The following is an 18,773-nucleotide window of genomic DNA, read 5'->3' on the forward strand; positions in this document are numbered from 1 at the left end:
TCAAAATGTTGGTCCCAGCGGAGATAAGCCGAGAGTCTGACAGGAAGACGGCCAGGGGGCTGTCCAACAAAATCGCCCAGATTACCCACATGGTGAATGATCTTTGAATAGAGTTCGGTCAAGCCTTGTTTCATCGACCTTAGTTCTTTATGGCGTCGCAAAAAAGGCACCGGGCAGCATCGGTCGACGAAATTAACGATAGAGCTGCATCCATCCACGCTGCCCTTGCAGGCCATGTGCTTTGGATAAGTATAGAGACTTGAGTCACTCCCCAGAAATAAGGCTCCACTCACCGGGCTATTAAGGTAGTCCGCTGTTTACTGGATTAGTATATAGGAGAACACTGGACGGTAAAAAAAACATGACTCGACGCAGCCGAGATATCCTTCAAACAGCGACACGAGACACTCGTTACCTGTGTTGTGCTTCTCCGCCACTATGGTCTTTGCAAGTCAATTCAAACTCGCAGTCTCAATGGCAGCAATTGCCCAACTAGCATTTGCAGCGACCAACAACACCGCTATTAATTCGCAAATACGTCTCGCGTACCATGGCGACAACGGAATGATGGTATCGTGGAACACGTTCCATAAACTCGGCAAACCTACAGTTCACTTTGGGGTCTCGGCTAGCAACCTCAACGAGACGGCCTCATCGAAGATTTCAGTAACCTACCCAACCTCATTGACTTATAACAACCATGTACTCCTCACAGGCCTATCTCCTGACACCACTTACTTTTATCTGCCGGTCCACCAGGCCGACTCCCACGATATGGTGCCATACAACTTCACCACCAGTAGGGCTGCCGGCGACAAGACGCCCTTCTCTGTCGCGGTGGTTGTCGACCTCGGTACTATGGGCCCCCGGGGCCTGACCACTAGTGCTGGCACGGGTGTCAAGCCTCAGAACATCCTGAAGCCCGGAGAGACCAACACTATCGAGTCACTGACCAAATACCAGAACGATTTCGACTTTATTTGGCACCCTGGTGACATTGCGTATGCGGACTACTGGCTCAAGGAGGAAATTCAGGGCTTCCTACCGAACACTACTATTGAAGATGGCTATATGGTTTATGAGACTATTCTAAACGACTACTACGACCAAATGATGGCAGTTACCGCCACCAAGCCTTACATGGTCGGCCCTGGCAACCACGAAGCCACATGCGATAACGGCGGCACCACCGACAAAGCTCACAATATTACTTATACAGCGGACATCTGCGTCGTGGGCCAGACCAACTTCACCGGCTACAAGAATCACTTCCGCATGCCGAGTGATATTTCGGATGGCACCGGAAACTTCTGGTACTCTTTCGATAGCGGTATGGTGCATTTTGTCCAGCTCGATACTGAGACCGACCTCGGTCACGGCCTGATCGGTAACGACGAAGTTGGCGGTTCTGAAGGCATGAACGCTGACCCAGTCAATGCCACAATCGATGCGCAGACTAAATGGCTCGAAGCCGACCTGGCCACCGTCGACCGTGCCAAAACTCCCTGGGTCATAGTCGCCGGCCACCGCCCGTGGTATCTCAGCCATGCTAACTCGTCAGGCACCATCTGCTGGTCTTGTAAAGACGTTTTTGAGCCACTGTTCATCAAACACAGCGTTGATCTGGTACTCTCTGGTCACTCCCACGTCTACGAACGCCAAGCTCCCATTAATGACAATGTCTACGACACTGCCGAGCTCAACAACCCTACTGCTCCGTGGTATATCACTAATGGTGCTGCCGGTCATTATGATGGCCTCGATGCCCTCGATACACCCCGCAAGAACTACAGTCGCTTCGGCCTTGATACATATAATGCTACTTACGGCTGGTCTAAGCTGACTTTCCACAACTGCACCCACATGTCCCATGATTTTGTTGCCAGCAACAACGGCAGCATCCTCGACACTGCCACACTTTTCAAGAACCGCAATTGCAGCACCGGCAAGATTACCAAGACCAACTAGAGCACTGCTATTGCTTAGGCTGGTGCTGCTGTTGTTTTACTAATCTCCGAGCTGTGTGTAAAATTTTTTTTTCTCTCTTTGTCGCGGCTAGTACTCGTATGATGGATTTGCTTCAAGGCGAACTGTGCTGTGAGATATACAGATATATCCATATACCAAAATATAAATTTGATCCCAAAGTACTAGGTACAGGATGGTAAAAAAGTGACTGGAGTATATCCAGTCCCTTGTAGCGTCGTCTATAAATGGATAGTCAGGGTGGTACACTGGATTACCGAAACTGGCAGTCCCTTTTGTATACCTTGTATACCTTGTATACCCAGTTGTATGTTCTGTAGATACAGATTTACACTAAAATGATCTATAGAAGAAATACATACACATACTACTACTGCAAGACACTATTCTGGGAATCGCCACTGGGAAATGACTGTGGCTGATGGTCAAATGACCCTGAATCGAAAACCGCGAGTGACGCTAAATTTTGACAGGGACTGCTTTATACTGTAGACTGCTTAGTGTGGTCCGCTTTGAAGCCACCCAAAGCTTTTCTTTGTTACTTTTTCTTACTTTTTACTAGGCAAGGCCCTCAAATAACTCGAGGCTGTGCAGTTTAAATTCGGTAGCCTAAGACATGAAAAGGCTATCTTAAAGTAAATTTGGAATTGGGTTGGTGCCTGACGATATGACCTCCGATCTCTGGAATTAGGGTTATTCGGTTATTCGCTTGTGCGGTCCAAAAGAATCAGCCTGAGACATTCGCCGCGATGGCAAACGAAGGAATATAATCGAAGTACAGAGTGACATGAGGCATGTCCAATTTGCCTCTGTACAAAGTACAATTTACCGCCTTCAAATAGAAAGAAAAGAAAAAAAAAGAAAAAATCACCATCGGCAAATCGCGACCGATTTAATGGGGCAAATCCGATAGTGTCACGCTAGTATAAACCTGGTTTAGCAAGGTTGCCATGGCACCAAATGATCAAGTGGAAATCAACGGAAGATGCAATCATCGCTCGTAATTTTGACGTCCTATCATACCATCCTTATCCGGCACGTTTTGAATTTTTCGAGAGAGGCTTAGTTGGAACCATTTGTTGTTGTAGTATTCTCGGAGTCCAAAAGTGGGCAGTGTTTGACCCTGACAGGTCCAGCCTGTTCCTGTGGACCCGGATTTTAGAAGCGACAATCATTACTTTGTAGTCCAAAGGACTCCATAAGTCAAAAGGCAAGTTTTCTTACCTCCGAATGATATCAAGGGTCCCATCGCTATCTTGTTTTTAAGGTTACCGTTTTCCCGCTCCCATGAGATCTATCTTTCTCACACGACCAAATCTTCACCTTTCGCCATGAGGCAGCCGACGCCCATCTACTGGGTCGTTCAGGTCTGTCTTCTTTGGTTGACGATCTTATCGCCATTCAGTCTTGCCAGTGCTATTTCTCCACCGATTGAAGCATCTTTGACTACCAGGGAAGATAGCTCGAGTGGGTCGCAGTATGATGAGAAATTCGTCCTCAGGGTCTTACCTCTCGGCGCTTCAATCACTTTGGGTTACAAGTCCACAGATGGTAATGGCTATCGCGATTGGATTCGGCAGCAATTACGCTGGGCAGGATGGCAAGTTGAAATGATCGGAAGTAAACGATTCGGCACAATGCGTGATAACGTTAGTCCCTCTGATACCATGTTCCCCCCCCCTGAAGTCCTGGGGTAGTGTATATCTAAGCCCTAACCCCAATACAGTACAATGAGGGCCATATCGGATTCCGAGTCGACCAGCTTGAATCAAAAGTCGAAAAGGCAATTTCAGAAAAGCCGAATCTCATTCTTATCAAGTAAGAGTTATCACTATAATTTTTTTGGATGAAATTATCAGTCTAATACTTTGTCAGCGCTGGTACAAATGACGCGCTTCAAGACTACCACGTTTATTCAACTGGTATCCGAATGAACCGTCTTATCGAGAGATTATTTGATAATATTGAGGGTACAACTATTATTTTATCGACTTTGCTTCCAAATGGAAAAGCACCGGAAAAAGTCGAATCCATCAATGAGCAATACCGCAGCTTGGTTGCGTATCGTCGGGACAGAAAGGAAAGGATTGTCCTCGCTGATATGAGCAAATTCATCACAGTCGATGAGCTTGTGGACAAAATCCATCCCGATGATGCCGGTTACGAGAAAATGGCATCTGTCTGGTGGGCGGCCTTCCAGGAAGCAGAGAAGGAGAAGATGCTGCAAAATTTCAACTACACCATCAGTCAGTTCAGCGAAAAGAAACTTGACGATAACATCACCAATCCTCATCTTTTCAAATATTCTGCCCCGGCTCAGCCGACGGTCAATCATGACAATGGACAACCACCGTCTAGTCAATTAAAGATTTGGGCATTGGCCTTGCAAATATTCACTGGTATGCCTCAGTTTCCCTCCTGAAAAAAAAGACTATGCTAACAGAAGTAGTTTATATTGGGTTTTCTACATTGTACACATAACGATAAATGATTCAAAATTCACGCAGCATTCTCAATCTGTTCTTCCATAAAATTCCAGTCCATTGTTAGAATATTTGTAGATGAGCGCATTAACGGATAGTGGTTTTTCATTGGATCGAGTAATTGAGCTGGTAAATTTAGCTTCGACTAGCATCAATATGCCATGAATGGCCATTTTAGATATCCCCTTCATTCTGTTGCCTACTTGTTCAAATCCATTAATGAGCTAGCCCCGTCCGAGTAAGGTCGGTGGAATCAGAAGATCGTCAATTGGCTGCGTGGCTATCTGTGGAGCAGGAATGCAGCTAAGTAACACCGTTTTCTAAATCGGGTAATTGATGTGTTATCCATTGATCTGTAAACGAAGGATCTTTGCAAAGATGTGGAAAAGAAGATCGAATTTGAGGTATAAATAGGGATAAAAATCCAGAGAAATCGAACCCATCATCTTTATCTCATTCATTTACATTATATCTTTTCTTTTCCTCTCAATTTTGGCAATGATGCCCGACACGCTCGACCTCAATGGCAAAGTGGCTGTTATAACAGGTTCAGGGAAAGAAACTGGAATAGGCGCATGCATCGCTTCCACCCTAGCTAGAAATGGAGCTCTTGTTACTATCAACTATGTTTCTGATGCAAGTGCACCACGAGCTGCACGCGTGGCAGAGAAAATCCGTGAACAAGGCGGCAGGGCGACTGTTGTCCAAGCAGATGTATCGACGGCTAAAGGCTCGAAAGAGCTGATCAAAAGAACCCTTGATGCCTTTGAAGTTGATAAAATTGACATTATTGGTGAGTATAGTTATGTATTTCAAATGAAGAGAAGCTTATACAAATATGCTCATCGTTCAGTTAATAATGCAGCGGGAGGTGCACCCCACGGTGCCCTGCAGGCTACTCGTGACTCCCTCGATACCATCTTTTCCACCATCGTTTATGCACCAATATTTCTTTTACAAGCCGCCGTACCTCATATGCCACACGGAAGTCGTATCATCAACATTGGATCTATTGCATCGAAGCTCGGGATGGCATCAACAGCCATATACGGCGCTGCGAAGGCTGCACAGGACTCTTTGACATATTCGTTGGCCATGGAGCTAGGCCGTAGCCATGGAATCACTGTCAATACTGTGTCCCCTGGTCCGGTGGGCACAGAAGCTCTGCCGAAAGACGTGGCTGCGAAAATAGACAGGATGCTGGTCCCGATGACGAGAGCGGAAGAAAGGCTTGGAACGACAAACGATATTGCTGATGCGGTGCTCCTTCTCGTTTCTGAGAAAAGCAGGTGGATTACCGGACAGGTTATCTCCGTCAGTGGTGGAATCACTGGTGGTTGATCGGGGATCTATGTGTTGAATGAGTCAAAGGTGTTGATATCATGGATGAGTTGCTCGGTGGCATTCCGTTCAATAATTTCAATCCATATTGTATCCCGGATGTAGTTCAGTACCGCTGCACCACCTGTAAGATCAAGAGAAATCATTAATGAAATAATCCCCTCAACGAATTGACTTCGAACTGGCTCGGTTGGTTGAAAGAGAGCTCCGATAACGAGAGCCCATAATTGCAGGCGCCGTACGACAATATTCGTATGAAATATCGAGGCTTGATGAACAAGTCTACTAAGCTTTGTATGCAACGTAGGCATTTCAGCAGAACTGAATCCATACTTTGCTTTCAGCCCGGAAAGAAGAATGAGCAGAGCAAGGCGCGTCATCTCAACAGCGATTTGGTCTTCTTCAACGGCCAATTGAACGACCTGTGGAAGCAAAAGCAGGTCATGTGTGATCGGTGTCAGTGCCCGCAGGGGACTGATATCATCTTCAGCTTTCCAAAATCCGTCCTCGTCGTATCTTTTGTTGACGAAGTCCGCTAAAACACGGGCTTTTTGAAGGACCATAACGAAATGGGGCATATTCAAAGGTGAAACTTGTAGTTCACCGAGAAGCAATTCAAATTGGAGGTGCTTGCTGGTACTTTTCATTGGAGCATCAAGGATATCGAGAGTAATCGGATAACTGGATATTTTTGGCGGAGTATCTCGAGTCACTGATCCCAAAACATCAAACCAAGAACAAAATAATTGAATATTCTCATCAAGTTGCCAATATCCTCCTCGGATTTGGATGATCTCTGCCAATCCTTGGATATGGTAGGCCCAGCGATCTAACGTCCCAACGTATAACTTGAGATGTCAGAGAAGGGAGACATGAAGGTGCAGGGTACTTACATCGTGACAAATCAATCCCAATATACAAATGATAACACCCATGCCCGTATTTTCAATCGGATCAGACAGTCTATCTGTGACTTGTCTAACACATTGGCCGTAATAAGTCAAAGTCTCTTGGCATTTCTCGTAACGAAAGGTGTGCGGATATCGGGTTTCTTCTAGAAACATGGCGGCATTGGCTTTGCAGAGAAGAAAAGCACTCTCATCCTGCAAAGCCATAGAGAACCAGATCTTTCGAAAGGGACGAAAGTTATACTCTGCTTCCGCATTCACTGTGATATATGGTTAACTTGAAACCCGTCGGATAACTTAGGGTCGGACCACTTACTGAAATGAATCAGTTCAAGGGCGCGAGAGTCCATATCCACAGGTAAGGGATAACAGGTGAGACTTGGGGCTGGCCTTTCCGGTATACTTGGCGGTGTTACGTTTGATGTCTGCCAGACGAAGGTCATTGCAGGGGGACGTTTGATTTTTCGCCGCGCTTTTCCAATATCACGCATTACACGCTTTCGAATGGCACGCTGGATGTCTTTGTCGCGAAAGCGACTCGGATTGGAGGCATTGAAAAAAAGCAATCCATCTTCGTTGGCCATGTCGGGGTTTGTTCCAGGTGATTAGGAGGTGTTGATGAAGTTAAATGAGAATGGAAAGGTCGAGGCCTCGCGCTAAGCCACAATTGAAATACGACGTCCAGGATTTCACGCCATTAGAGATGGTTTGATCACGGTGAGGGTACTAAGGTCAGCTTTTGTTTCATCAATGAGTTTTCTCTGGCATGGTCAATAACAGACGATCTAATTTTGATCCATATCCATCAACTGCCACGGGTTGTCTATGCTTCTTCATTCAATAAGATTGTGTTTTTGAAGCCAAAACCGCCCCCACGAGGCTACAGCGAAAGGTGATCTTCCTGTCAATCTTAATTTCTCTGCTGCCTCCCTCCGCTACATCATCAACGATAATCAGAAAAACCGAAAATGAATCCTGAAAAAGTGATAAGCCCATTCTGGGGTGCTCCGACAGCAAATTCAAAGTCAGTATACTAGCACAGCTTAGACACAGCAGATGAACAACAAACTAATCCGACAAATTGACAGCTTTTGTGAAGAGGTAGGCCTCCAAAGGTCTCAATGTGAGGTCTAGATTAATAACGACTTCTTTCCATTCCCAGGACTACTTAGTAACGAGATATATCGCCGAATTCATAAATAGTCTTTCAAACCTCGCGTACATTTTCTACGCAATCTACGGACTTCGCAAGCTTCTTCATAAATGGAATGTGGATTTCTTCCGCGCTCTTCCATACTGGGGATTTTTGCTGTTGGAATATGCTCCTGCATCTACCATATGACTCTTCATTATCATACACAAATATGTACGTTCAAGAGATGTTTATATCTCTTTGTCTGCGGCCGATTGTGATTACTCTACTGATTTGTTCATCATAGTGGACGATCTCTCCATGCATTTGACAACGATCCCAATTCTGCATCGCGTTTTGACCGTCGATGCGTCCCGTGAGCAGTCTATTAAGATTGCACTCGGACTAGCTATTGGGCTCGGTGTGTTTGTCGTGTATCATGTCATTACTGATGAGCTATTGATCCATTCTACCTTATTCGTGGTTTCAGTTGCGATTATCGGCTGGCGTACTGCGCAGCTTATCAATATTCGCACCTGGATTAACTCCACTGCACGGAGACGTATTTGGGGGATGGTCAGATTCGGTGCCCGTCTGTTTCACTTTATTCATATTCGATACTTTGTATGCTCTCACTAATCTTTTGCAATCATTTTCAATGTTGGATTCTGGCTCTGGTTGATTGATGGGTGAACTTGTGGGTTTTTGAGAGATACAAGGAGAGCAATTGGCCTACCTTGGGCCTTTTACTTGGAGTTGCATGGATGGTGAGATCCCTTTAGTTACTTGTTCGTGTTCGATGAACTGACTTTTGATCTATTAGGTGGCACATATCTACTGCTATTGGGGCTTATATCTTTATTGATGTCATTGACAGTCTGATATCAAGTGATAACCCTAAGGCGGAGACATTTGCCTGGCCTGCATCCTGGGCTGGTGACTCTTTTTTCGCGGGATGGAAGCAAGAATCTGAAATCAGAAAGCATGCCTGATATTCTGGTTTTATTGAGATAGAGACATACTTGCTACTACTGATAGCAGTAGGACATTCCAGATTGACCTGGTATAAAGAATGTCAAGTGCGATTCCCGGGTTTCTATTCATGACATACTCTCACCTTGTGATAACATCACGATCCGCTGTACCAATTTAATAACAATTTCATGAATGAAAATGTATAGCAAGTGTATCACAGAATAAATCCCTTGTCTAATCAAGTATCAATCTAATCGAGGTAGTAGATCCAATAACCTTGTCATTAGTGATGACCTGCCTTCTAGAATGACACAACGCACAGCATGGTGTAAGAAACCGAATCGAGCCTGACTCGTAGTCGTTCGAAATTCTTTGGCTGGAATGAGATCAACCCAAAGTCATTCGATACTCGGCCGGGGTGTTGCTTCGTGGATTCCACGCCTCACACGCGAAATGCCGAATGACATCCAAAACACGCGATCTAGAATCATGAATAGTTCTAGAAGCATTGAATACTTGAGTCTGGTCGTAGCCAGTGGATCACCGTGCAAGAGTTTTCTTTAACATTATTTAAGCTCATTAAGATCTAGATCCCGGGTCCTAGATCGATGAGCTGGGGTCGTCAGAGTACCACATGTTCAGATTTCGACCCATTCGTTCATCGGTCTAGAAGCTGGAGGAGTCGTCAGTCAACCAAATCCTCGTAAATTATCCATCTCCCTGTTGGGAATCGGTCAGGGTCGCCAGGTTTATTGGGACTGGATGATCAGGGCCTGGCGGGGCATAGGCAAGATGCGTCGTCAGACAACCAGAGAGAGTAAAAAGCCTGGATTTAGACTGTAGTCATCGGGACTGCTCTGTAAATGCTTGACATGCTGAATGGCAAAAACAAAGCAACTTGTTTTTCCGGGACTCCGATTACTCAGACCCCTAAATTGCCTGGTTTGCTTTGTACTCCGGAGTTCTACCGCTGAAGTTTTAAGATCCATTCGGGATAGGGATATAGATAGTGTCTAGACTATCTACACACCGGTGGAATATTGACTGCGGTGGAGGCAAACTTGAACGTGCCGAAACCATATTGTGGATCTCCAGGAACCGTGAACCAAATTATGCACTGACTCTATAAGTGCTAACTCGATGACTTTCGAGGCCGAGATTCGGACATGGGAATTGGATGGTTAGAGAGGATGACCTGCACCGAAGAAAAAACAGGAAGCAGGAATTGGCTGCCCTCATGATCACCATAAGGTGCTCTGTATCCAAGATGATCGGCTGATTATCGATGATTTACAGCGCCACGGGACAAAGATGGTGGCGGGCTATTTTTAATTGAGTCTAAATCAGCTTGTTTATGTGGCCGTGAGGCGCAGACGGTTAACAGTACGGAGTACGGAGTAGAGATGAACGCAATGCGGAATGCTTGAGCTCAGCCTCAAGACAGGCGGGAGTCTCAGCCCTACTCGAGGCGTAGACAATCGTTGCTTGAAAGGGGGAAATGAACCGGCACTTTATCCAAGGTTGTCATTTCTTCGAACAAAGTTCTCGGTCCGCGATCCACTTTGAACCCGAGGCCACGCGGCTATAACTTCAACCGGACGATTGTAGTTATAGTGTACAGTAGCATTGCTAGTGAGTTGCCACCAAGTCGTGATAGAAAGGATCATGAGACAGGTGAGACATAGTGGTATGTATTAGGGACAGCCTTAGCCATGGAACCTATATTCTGTATCCAAGGGGTTGTCGTTGTGAATTGTAGCTAGTGTACAACGAAGTACGGAGTAGTTCAAACATCGAAAAAAGTCCACCGAGATCGGTCTCGGACAAGCTAACCGCATTCGGGGGTATTTACGCCGATTAGTCATGCCACTATTCCGAGTTCGCTTCGAAGAAACTTAATTGCAGACAATCAGGAGAGAAAGGTCTAATGACTAGATGTAGGAACTAGGAGTAAATAGTCAGGATCCGAGAAAATAAGATATCTGCAACACGGCGAACTTCCGTTGGCTCGGATGATTGCAGTAGTGAAATTCAGGGAGGGTGTATCAGGTGCTAGTATCAGGGCTCTCTACATAGTAGATGTATATCCATGGGTTGGACTTTTACTGCGTAGAAATGTAAGTTGGAACTTACAGCCTTCAGTTAGAACTAACATGGCTATTATAGTATAGAATTAGGTAATGACTATTGATGAGGTGCCATAATGATGCCAATAAGTTGTCAACTATTTACAGTTTGTAGCAATAGACTGCAGACCCCATAGGGTCTGTAATTGATCACTACTTCGTTTCCTAGTGTATACTATGTACTAACCCGCGATGTTAACATCACTATTCGTTACGGGGCGATGCCAAGCTGTTTGGAAAACCCTAGCGTGGTGCTAGAAGGCGAGGAAGGTTCTGAATTTCGATACAGAATGATTGTATCTTAACGGGATCTATTGTGTATAGTTCGTATCTCCATAATCAAGCATTTCATTTGATCTCCCTCTCTTTCTCCATACTATACGGCATGTAGAGTATAGTTACATACAGTATGTACAGATGAGTAACTACTAGGCTCCCTGCTTACTGTACCCGGAATGCCGTTGAAGGTGCAACCATTGAAAATCAACAGGAAGCATTCCAGGAGTTCCACACAGCCACTGACCTCATATATGAAACAACCAATCACTGATATAATGGGGATCCACCTAGGACTCTCGGAATAGAAACGAGAGTATTTGCACGATGAAAAGTAACAGTAATATCATATATACATATTGATATAATGATGATAGAATTAAATTGAACTAAATAATAGTATCCTCAATTCATACTGATATAATAATTGACATCATCTGAAATCAAAATACAATAAAATCTGACATTGTTCTGCTGATTGCTATCCACCAATGAGAACAGCCAAGTGCAACCCCGCTGACTCATCACGGAGGACGCGCAATCCTTTTTTGGGCGAAGCGATCGTTCGCACCTTCCCCCTTCTCCATCTCCGAACTCCTTCCTCCACTTTCGCCCATCGTTGGATCCCCCCCGATTTTCTTATTTTCCATTCACATTCAGACTTCATTCTAGACTTTCGCTCTTTTTTTTTTCTTTTCTATTTTTTTTCCTATCTTATTCTTCCCTCGTTCCTGACAATCCTCCCCTTATTTATATACCCTTCTGCCCTATCCCTGTTTGAGTACAAAGGGGAGGGTCTCACTCAAGACACAATACTTCTCATCCTCTACATCACCACCTACACCTATACCTAACCACCACCACCACCAACCATCATGGCTACACTCGCAGAGCACCCGTTGCAGACGACTGCGTCGCCGATGCCTAACATGAATGCCGGTTATGACCAAGATCTCGATTCCTTCATCAACTTCGATCAACTCGCCTACACATCCGCCGACCCCGCCCACCCTAAGGTCGCCTTGGCCAGTCAACCCTCAGTCACAGGTACCGACTTCAGCACCAGTGATGCCCGGAGCGCCAGTTTCGCCTCGAGCGGCCAGTCCCCGATGGCTTTCCAAGCCCCTAGTCACCATTACGAAGAGCACCGCCAGCAGACCGGTCTGCCCCCTGGTGCCCTGTCAATGACCTACAACCAGGTCAACCAAATGGGCTACGGAAATGCCACTCCTGGTTATGCGATGAATGGAGACATGTTCCCGGCACAGATGAAGCGGGAGGATGCTCCCTTTGACTTCAATACTACTCCTGCTCGCAATCCCTCCGAGATGGATATCGAGACCGATGGAATGAACTCCACCCCTTTCTACTTCAACAACGCGAACAAGAACCAATACATCGACCCCAACGCTCTCGGCGGCCATGAGCTGGCTCAGGCTGGTCCGTCTACTCAGGTCGGCCGCATGTACCCTGGTATGCATCAGCAGCAGGCTGCGATGGCCAAGGCGGCGGCTCAACAGCAGAAACAACATGAGATGATGCACCAGCAACAACAACAACAGCAGCAGCAGCAGCAACAGCAGACGCAGCAACAACAACAGCAGCGTCGTGTTGAAGAAAGCCCCGGAGCCCCCTCCAACCGCAGTTCTCGCCAGCCTGACCCTGTGGTCGAGGAACGAATTTCTCAACTTCTTCATCAGATGCGCCAAAATGCCATTGCCAATGGTGAGGCATCGCCATCCCCGTCCTCGGTCATGCCTCACATGGCCAAGGCCAAAAAGGATGAAGCCGATATGGATGAGGATGAGCGTCTGTTGGCTAGTGAAGAGGGAAAGAAGCTGAGCAGCAAGGAGCGCCGTCAATTGCGTAACAAGGTGTCCGCTCGTGCATTCCGCTCTCGTCGCAAGGGTAGGATTAAATTCCGCATTTATATTTGAACTTTTAACTAACATCTATTCCAGAGTACATTGGCCAGCTTGAGAGCGAAATTGCCACTCGCACCACCGAGGCCCACGAGCTCCGCATGCAGAACCGTGCCCTATTCGAAGAGAACGCCCGCCTCAACGACCTGGCTCGCATGCTTCTGGGTTCTCCCCACTTTTCCTCTTTCCTCACTGACATGCCCGATGCTGTCGCTCCCCAAGTCCAGGCCCAGCAGCAAGCTGCTCCTCGGGCCCAGCAGCCCCAGCCTGCTACTGTGCCCAAGGAGACCAGTGCCCCTCGCCCCCAAGAGTTTCAGATGCAGCAGAACCCCCCAGACCAACATGATGATGGTTCCCAACCAGGGTATGGATGCTTCGATGGCGATGAACAACGGTGGCTGGAACTCCGGTATCGACATGAACTTTGGTAATGCCTCCGTCTTCGCTGTCCTTGATGTTCCTGAGGGCCCTGCTCTCGATGTCGAGGCTCTCTCCGGCAAACCCTCCTCCTCCCCGATCGACCTGACTGAGACCTCGTCTAAGAACGAGCCACCCGTTCTCGATCTCCCGGAGATCGAGCAGTCGGGCGAACAATCTGACTTCGGTGTTGCCAACCCTGATGTCGAGATTGACGAGTCTGACCCCGCCTTCGCCCTCTTTGTCGATTCTCCCGTTTCTAGTGTTCCTGTTTCTTCCGATGTTCCTGCGTTCGATGGTGTTCAGTCCCGAAAGACCTCTCAATATGAGCTGGTCGTTGACCCCTCCGAGGTTAGTGCCTTGGCCAAGAATCGATTCAACTACCTCTGCCAAAGTATGGAAGCGGCCTTCCAGCGAGTGTCTTCTGTGACTTCTCATCTTCAGTGATCCCCCCCCCCCCCTCTATAGCATTTTTCTTTGTATATCTGTCTTTTGTTCTGGCATCATTTGTTTGATTATACAATGTGTCGTCTTTTCCATTTCTTTATCATCTCATTTAGCTACATCCTGCGAGTGATCGGTCTCTTTTGTCAGATGTCCCCTCGGGAGTTTTACGGCGCTCGTTTCTTTCTATAATTCATGTATCTCCCGGGTTGGGTTTCTGGGTGGAAATTTGGTAGCGGTTACTCGGCGTATTCGAGGATCAGCGAGACTCAAAATTGAATATTCTACGATTAAGACATTATTTTTTGACTTCATACTTCACATCTCACCGTATAAGGCCATCTTTGGCCTTTGGTTGCCCACTGCGGCCATCCCTTCACACTCCACCCCTTGAATTCTTGGTGATATAATTGGGCCCTTCTATCACTCCTCATATTTACAAAGTAATCATTTTACCACTAAAATAGCCCTATCTAATATTACTTCAATTGAAGCAGGCTCAAAGCTAGGATCGAACCGGAGATCTCTCGCGCTTTGGCAGTTGATCACATGACATATCATTACCAAAGAGTATATTCCGCCGATCAAACAATTTCACGGTATCTCCCAACTTCTTCACTTTTTCACAACTTGCCTCAACTTCTCTTTCAATGTGGTCTCTTTTCCCTCGATCGATATAACTCCCTCTTACAGCCAAATTGGCTTCTCTAAAGGCCCGCGGTTCTCTTTTTACCGCGGCTTTTGGCGTCTTGCGCGCAACTCCCAGCTCGATACCAATCCAGCGCGCCGCTACGTTTCACAAGACTACTTATACAAATACTCGATCCCGAGAAACAAGTGGTCTCAAACGCATAGTAACTGCTAAGACACCTCGCTCGCCACGACTATCTCCGTTCTCGCGCTCCCGCAAAAAACCTACCCCTCTTCTCGCCCAGCGACAAGCAAAATTCCGAGGCTTGGACAAGGTCCGAAACGAAGATAAACAGTATATTGACCCGAAAACGCCTATTCTCCAAACTCATCGACACGGGAAAAAAGAGTACCTCCTTTGCGAACCTTCCCTCCTTCACATTGACGAGCGTCCGCCGCCGTCAAACCTAGCCCACCCGATGAAGTTCTTTTGGCAGATCTTGACGACCCCGACGGCCGATACCCCGGGTACATTTCTTACACTCAATTTTCCTGAGAAGAGATATCTCTTCGGTCAGGTATCAGAGGGAACACAACGAGCATGTGTTCAGCGGGGAACCAAGCTTAGCGGCCACCTAAGCCATCTTTTCATAACAGGTCGTACCGAATGGGCCAACAATGGTGGATTGATTGGTGTTATTTTGACCGTCGCGGACGCAAGTGCGGCGACTTATTCCGCTTTGGAGGATGCCAATCGTGCGAAGCAACAGCGCGCGGCTGAACGCCAGGCCAACGAGTCATCAGAGAAGAACTCCGGTGCTGCTCCGCTACGTGACCCGACAAACCAGTTCGATGCAGCTGTGGAGAAGAGTCATTTGAACATTCACGGTGCCACCAACTTGATGCATACGATGGCTACAGCCCGGCGATTTGTTTTTCGAAAGGGCCTACCCGTGTATATGAATGAATACAGCGCCAAGGAAATTGAAAAGAGACTCCCCGCTGGCGTGGAAGATCCGTTCCAAGAACCTACTTGGTGCGACGAGAATATCAAGGTCTGGATCCTTCCGATTCAGCCAAAGGGCTCCAGGGAATCTTCTCCGCGCGGCGCGCAAAGCCCACGGAAGCGCAGCCTGGACGAGTTCAATGAGACTGTTGACTCTGAAGCACAGCAATCAGAGGCCAACCTCCTGAGGCAATCTGTGGTCCATGATATGTTTAACTCGACATGGAAGATGGATGCTCTCATCGAGACTCCATTGGCGCAGGTGAAAATGCCCGCAACCTTGTTTGTACGGAATCCGGAAACCAAAGACCTTGAGCAATACAAAGGTCCTGCTCCCGGCGACAACCAACCTCTTCCCGATATCAATGTGCTAGTTCGCAAGCCGTGGCCTGGCGCAACCGTGGAGACTCTCCCAACTACAACCCCGTCCAAGGAAGCCCTGTGTTATATTGTGCGGAATCACGACGTTCGGGGTAAATTCGACGTGAATAAGGCCAGAAACTGCAATGTATCCCCCGGACCTGCGTTTTCTGAGCTGGCAAAAGGGAGAAGTGTCATCTCGAATGATGGCAAAACGATCACCCCGGAGATGGTCCTTGGGGCGCCGAGACTGGGCCAGGGAGTCGCGATTATGGAAGTCCCGTCTGCTGATTACCTTGACGACGTGATCAATCGCCGGGAATGGAAGTCTCCATCTATCATATCCCAGCTAAAAGTCTTCGTGTGGATTCTCGGCCCCGGTGTTGGCGAGGACCCCAAGTTCCGTGAATTTGTGGCGAGCATGTCCCAGGCAAAGCACTTGGTCTCCAGCACAGACTACTGCCCGAACTACCTGGCACTCGAAAGTGCGGCGGAATCTACTATTCGCTTGAACCGTCTGAATGGCGATAGCTATTCCATCCCTGTCCACGACAATGAAACTCTTCCTCAGCGTGGGATTGCAGGCAGCCCCGCGGCTGGATCCATCGACGTGAACAACCTACCATTCGAGCCGGTGAAGCCAGGTCTGATCATTGACATGGAACCTAATTTCAAGCTGAACACTTCCGAGCTTGTCGAGCCTGTGAACACTGCTATGACCGTTCGTGTTCCCCGTGCCGTCGCGCAACGTCTGGATGTCATCAAAAAGCGTGTTGCCAAGGCCCAATTCAAAGAGCAGTATGCTGCATTCCGTGAGACTCTGCCTGGAGCGGATGCCGAGATCATTGCTCTCGGTACAGGCTCTTCTGCCCCGTCCAAGTATCGCAATGTCTCGGCCACCTTGATTCACTCCCCCGGGCATGGTTACTATCTTCTTGACTGCGGTGAAAATACCCTCGGTCAACTGAAACGAGTTTTTGAACCAGAAAAGTTCCGCGAGGTATTGCAAAACCTGCGTATGATTTGGATCAGTCATTTACACGCTGATCACCATCTGGGTACTGTCTCAGTGATTCGCGCCTGGTACCGCGAGGTCTACGGTGCCGACGCCAAGCCAGCAGCGAACCCTGAAACAGATTTGGCCAAAATTATGCAAGAGAAGCGCTTGTGTGTTGTCTCGGATGAGATGATGATCACTTGGCTGGAGGAGTATGCATCAGTTGAGAACTTTGGCTTCGATAAAGTCCTGCCTATCTCTGCACACCCTGAAGTTTCTGGCCAAACTATCGCTACTCGATTTAGCTATCGCTTCAAGCAAAATGGTGGACCTCCCTTCGGACCTCGCAATAGCAACAAGATCGACCTTAGCTTCCTCAACAAGTCTGACCCTCTCACCCCTCTCTTGCAATCCGCCACCGGTCTCAAAGATATCCTCACCACAAGAGTCCGTCACTGCCGCGGCGCTTTAGCCGTTTCATTCGTCTTTCCGGATGGATTCAAGGTATCTTATTCCGGTGACTGTCGACCCTCTGACAAGTTTGCCTCTATTGGAGCCGGCTCAACGGTTCTAATTCACGAGGCGACATTCTCCAACGACATGGCCGGCTCAGCCCTGGCAAAGCGTCACTCAACCGCCGCCGAGGCACTGGAAGTAGGAAAACGCATGAACGCCCGCTCCATCCTCCTCACCCACTTCAGTCAACGTTATCAAAAGATTGCACAGATCGGTGAAGACGGCAAGACGCAAGAACATCGTTGCCCTTCTCATTCCGAAGCTGAAGCCAAAGATGTCACCAAGGGGGGAGCAGCCCGGGATATCCCTCTCGACGATGAAGTCGAGGAAAAGCCAGAGTCAGCCATGCAATCTGCCTACGAATTACTCGATGACATCGCCTTTCCGAAACCCGATCGTCCAGGACTTTCTTCCAAGGGCTGTCGTATCCCAGGACAAACCGCCCCTGTCGCAGCAGCCATGGACTACATGCGGATCAAGGTTGGCGATTTGATCTACGCCCAAGCGTATGCGCCCGTTCTGGAGAAAATGATCGATGTCATGGAACGTGGAGCGGCAAGGGAAGCGGATCTTGCGAAGAAAAAGCGTCAACTTGAAGAGGAGAAGAAGAATGAGAAGAAATATAAGAAACATTCTAAAGAGCGGGCTGCGGAGTCTGCGGCTTTATGTGCGGCTTTGAGTGCTAGTATTCAAGCCGATGAGGAGGCTCCGTCTGTTTTCGATGCGAGTGAAAGTGAAGATGGATGGGAGATTAGTGATACAGAGTAAATAGGTGGATTTTGGGGGATTCTTGCATATACCCAGGCTTGGGTTGGGATTTGTATTTCAAAAGGGTGTTTAGTATATAGAAATGTACAATCTGGCATCACAAATGATATGTGCTGGTCGTATCAATACTTGTGATGTAGTCATTGGATATGAGTGAATGGAGGAAGTGTCCAGTTGTCAAGTCACCTTCACTCCTTCTCTGTTTCTTCTTCTCTTTTCTTCCATTCTCATCTCCCACCCTCTCTCACCGTATCAACTTCGTCTGACTCTTGCTCAAGCTTCATACAGACCATCAGTCCATCATTAACCAGGCAAATGAGCTGCACTCGCATGGCAGATCACCGCTACGGCAGTTCGTTATTGATATGTGTGCTAAGCCGACATCTTCGGTTCAATTTGCGACGCGTAAGCATGAACTTCCAGTGGAATGCTGTCGCGATCTTTGCGATTTCCTAATTACCAGGGCCGAGGCCACAATTTTGCAAA

General features: G+C 47.5%; 6 protein-coding genes across 6 annotated transcripts; 4 read left to right on the plus strand and 2 right to left on the minus strand.

Moving 5' to 3' along the window:
• Positions 1-474: 474 nt before the first annotated feature.
• N7469_003107 (purple acid phosphatase family protein) lies at positions 475-1,968 on the plus strand (the record flags this gene model as incomplete). Its single annotated transcript, XM_056642027.1, has 1 exon — positions 475-1,968. One exon carries the CDS (start codon positions 475-477, stop codon positions 1,966-1,968), a length of 1,494 nt encoding a protein of 497 aa, XP_056504521.1.
• A 1,349-nt stretch (positions 1,969-3,317) lies between these two features.
• Positions 3,318-4,408, plus strand: N7469_003108 (SGNH/GDSL hydrolase family protein; the record flags this gene model as incomplete). Its single annotated transcript, XM_056642028.1, has 3 exons — positions 3,318-3,635; positions 3,713-3,804; positions 3,862-4,408. 3 exons carry the CDS (start codon positions 3,318-3,320, stop codon positions 4,406-4,408), a joined length of 957 nt encoding a protein of 318 aa, XP_056504522.1.
• A 562-nt stretch (positions 4,409-4,970) lies between these two features.
• N7469_003109 (SDR family NAD(P)-dependent oxidoreductase) lies at positions 4,971-5,810 on the plus strand (the record flags this gene model as incomplete). Its single annotated transcript, XM_056642029.1, has 2 exons — positions 4,971-5,262; positions 5,323-5,810. The coding sequence occupies 2 exons, from the start codon at positions 4,971-4,973 to the stop codon at positions 5,808-5,810; spliced, it is 780 nt and encodes a 259-aa protein (XP_056504523.1).
• An 8-nt stretch (positions 5,811-5,818) lies between these two features.
• Positions 5,819-7,302, minus strand: N7469_003110 (uncharacterized protein; the record flags this gene model as incomplete). Its single annotated transcript, XM_056642030.1, has 3 exons — positions 5,819-6,658; positions 6,704-6,978; positions 7,035-7,302. 3 exons carry the CDS (start codon positions 7,300-7,302, stop codon positions 5,819-5,821), a joined length of 1,383 nt encoding a protein of 460 aa, XP_056504524.1.
• A 6,117-nt stretch (positions 7,303-13,419) lies between these two features.
• Positions 13,420-14,004, minus strand: N7469_003111 (uncharacterized protein; the record flags this gene model as incomplete). Its single annotated transcript, XM_056642031.1, has 1 exon — positions 13,420-14,004. One exon carries the CDS (start codon positions 14,002-14,004, stop codon positions 13,420-13,422), a length of 585 nt encoding a protein of 194 aa, XP_056504525.1.
• A 1,115-nt stretch (positions 14,005-15,119) lies between these two features.
• On the plus strand, positions 15,120-18,287 carry N7469_003112 (ribonuclease Z; the record flags this gene model as incomplete). Its single annotated transcript, XM_056642032.1, has 1 exon — positions 15,120-18,287. The coding sequence occupies one exon, from the start codon at positions 15,120-15,122 to the stop codon at positions 18,285-18,287; it is 3,168 nt and encodes a 1,055-aa protein (XP_056504526.1).
• Positions 18,288-18,773: the final 486 nt, after the last annotated feature.

Source organism: Penicillium citrinum, assembly GCF_028827155.1.
Source record: "Penicillium citrinum strain IBT 23319 chromosome Unknown utg000002l:1.0-3833315.0:1.0-3834789.0, whole genome shotgun sequence".
Classification (NCBI taxonomy): Eukaryota; Fungi; Ascomycota; class Eurotiomycetes; order Eurotiales; family Aspergillaceae; genus Penicillium; species Penicillium citrinum.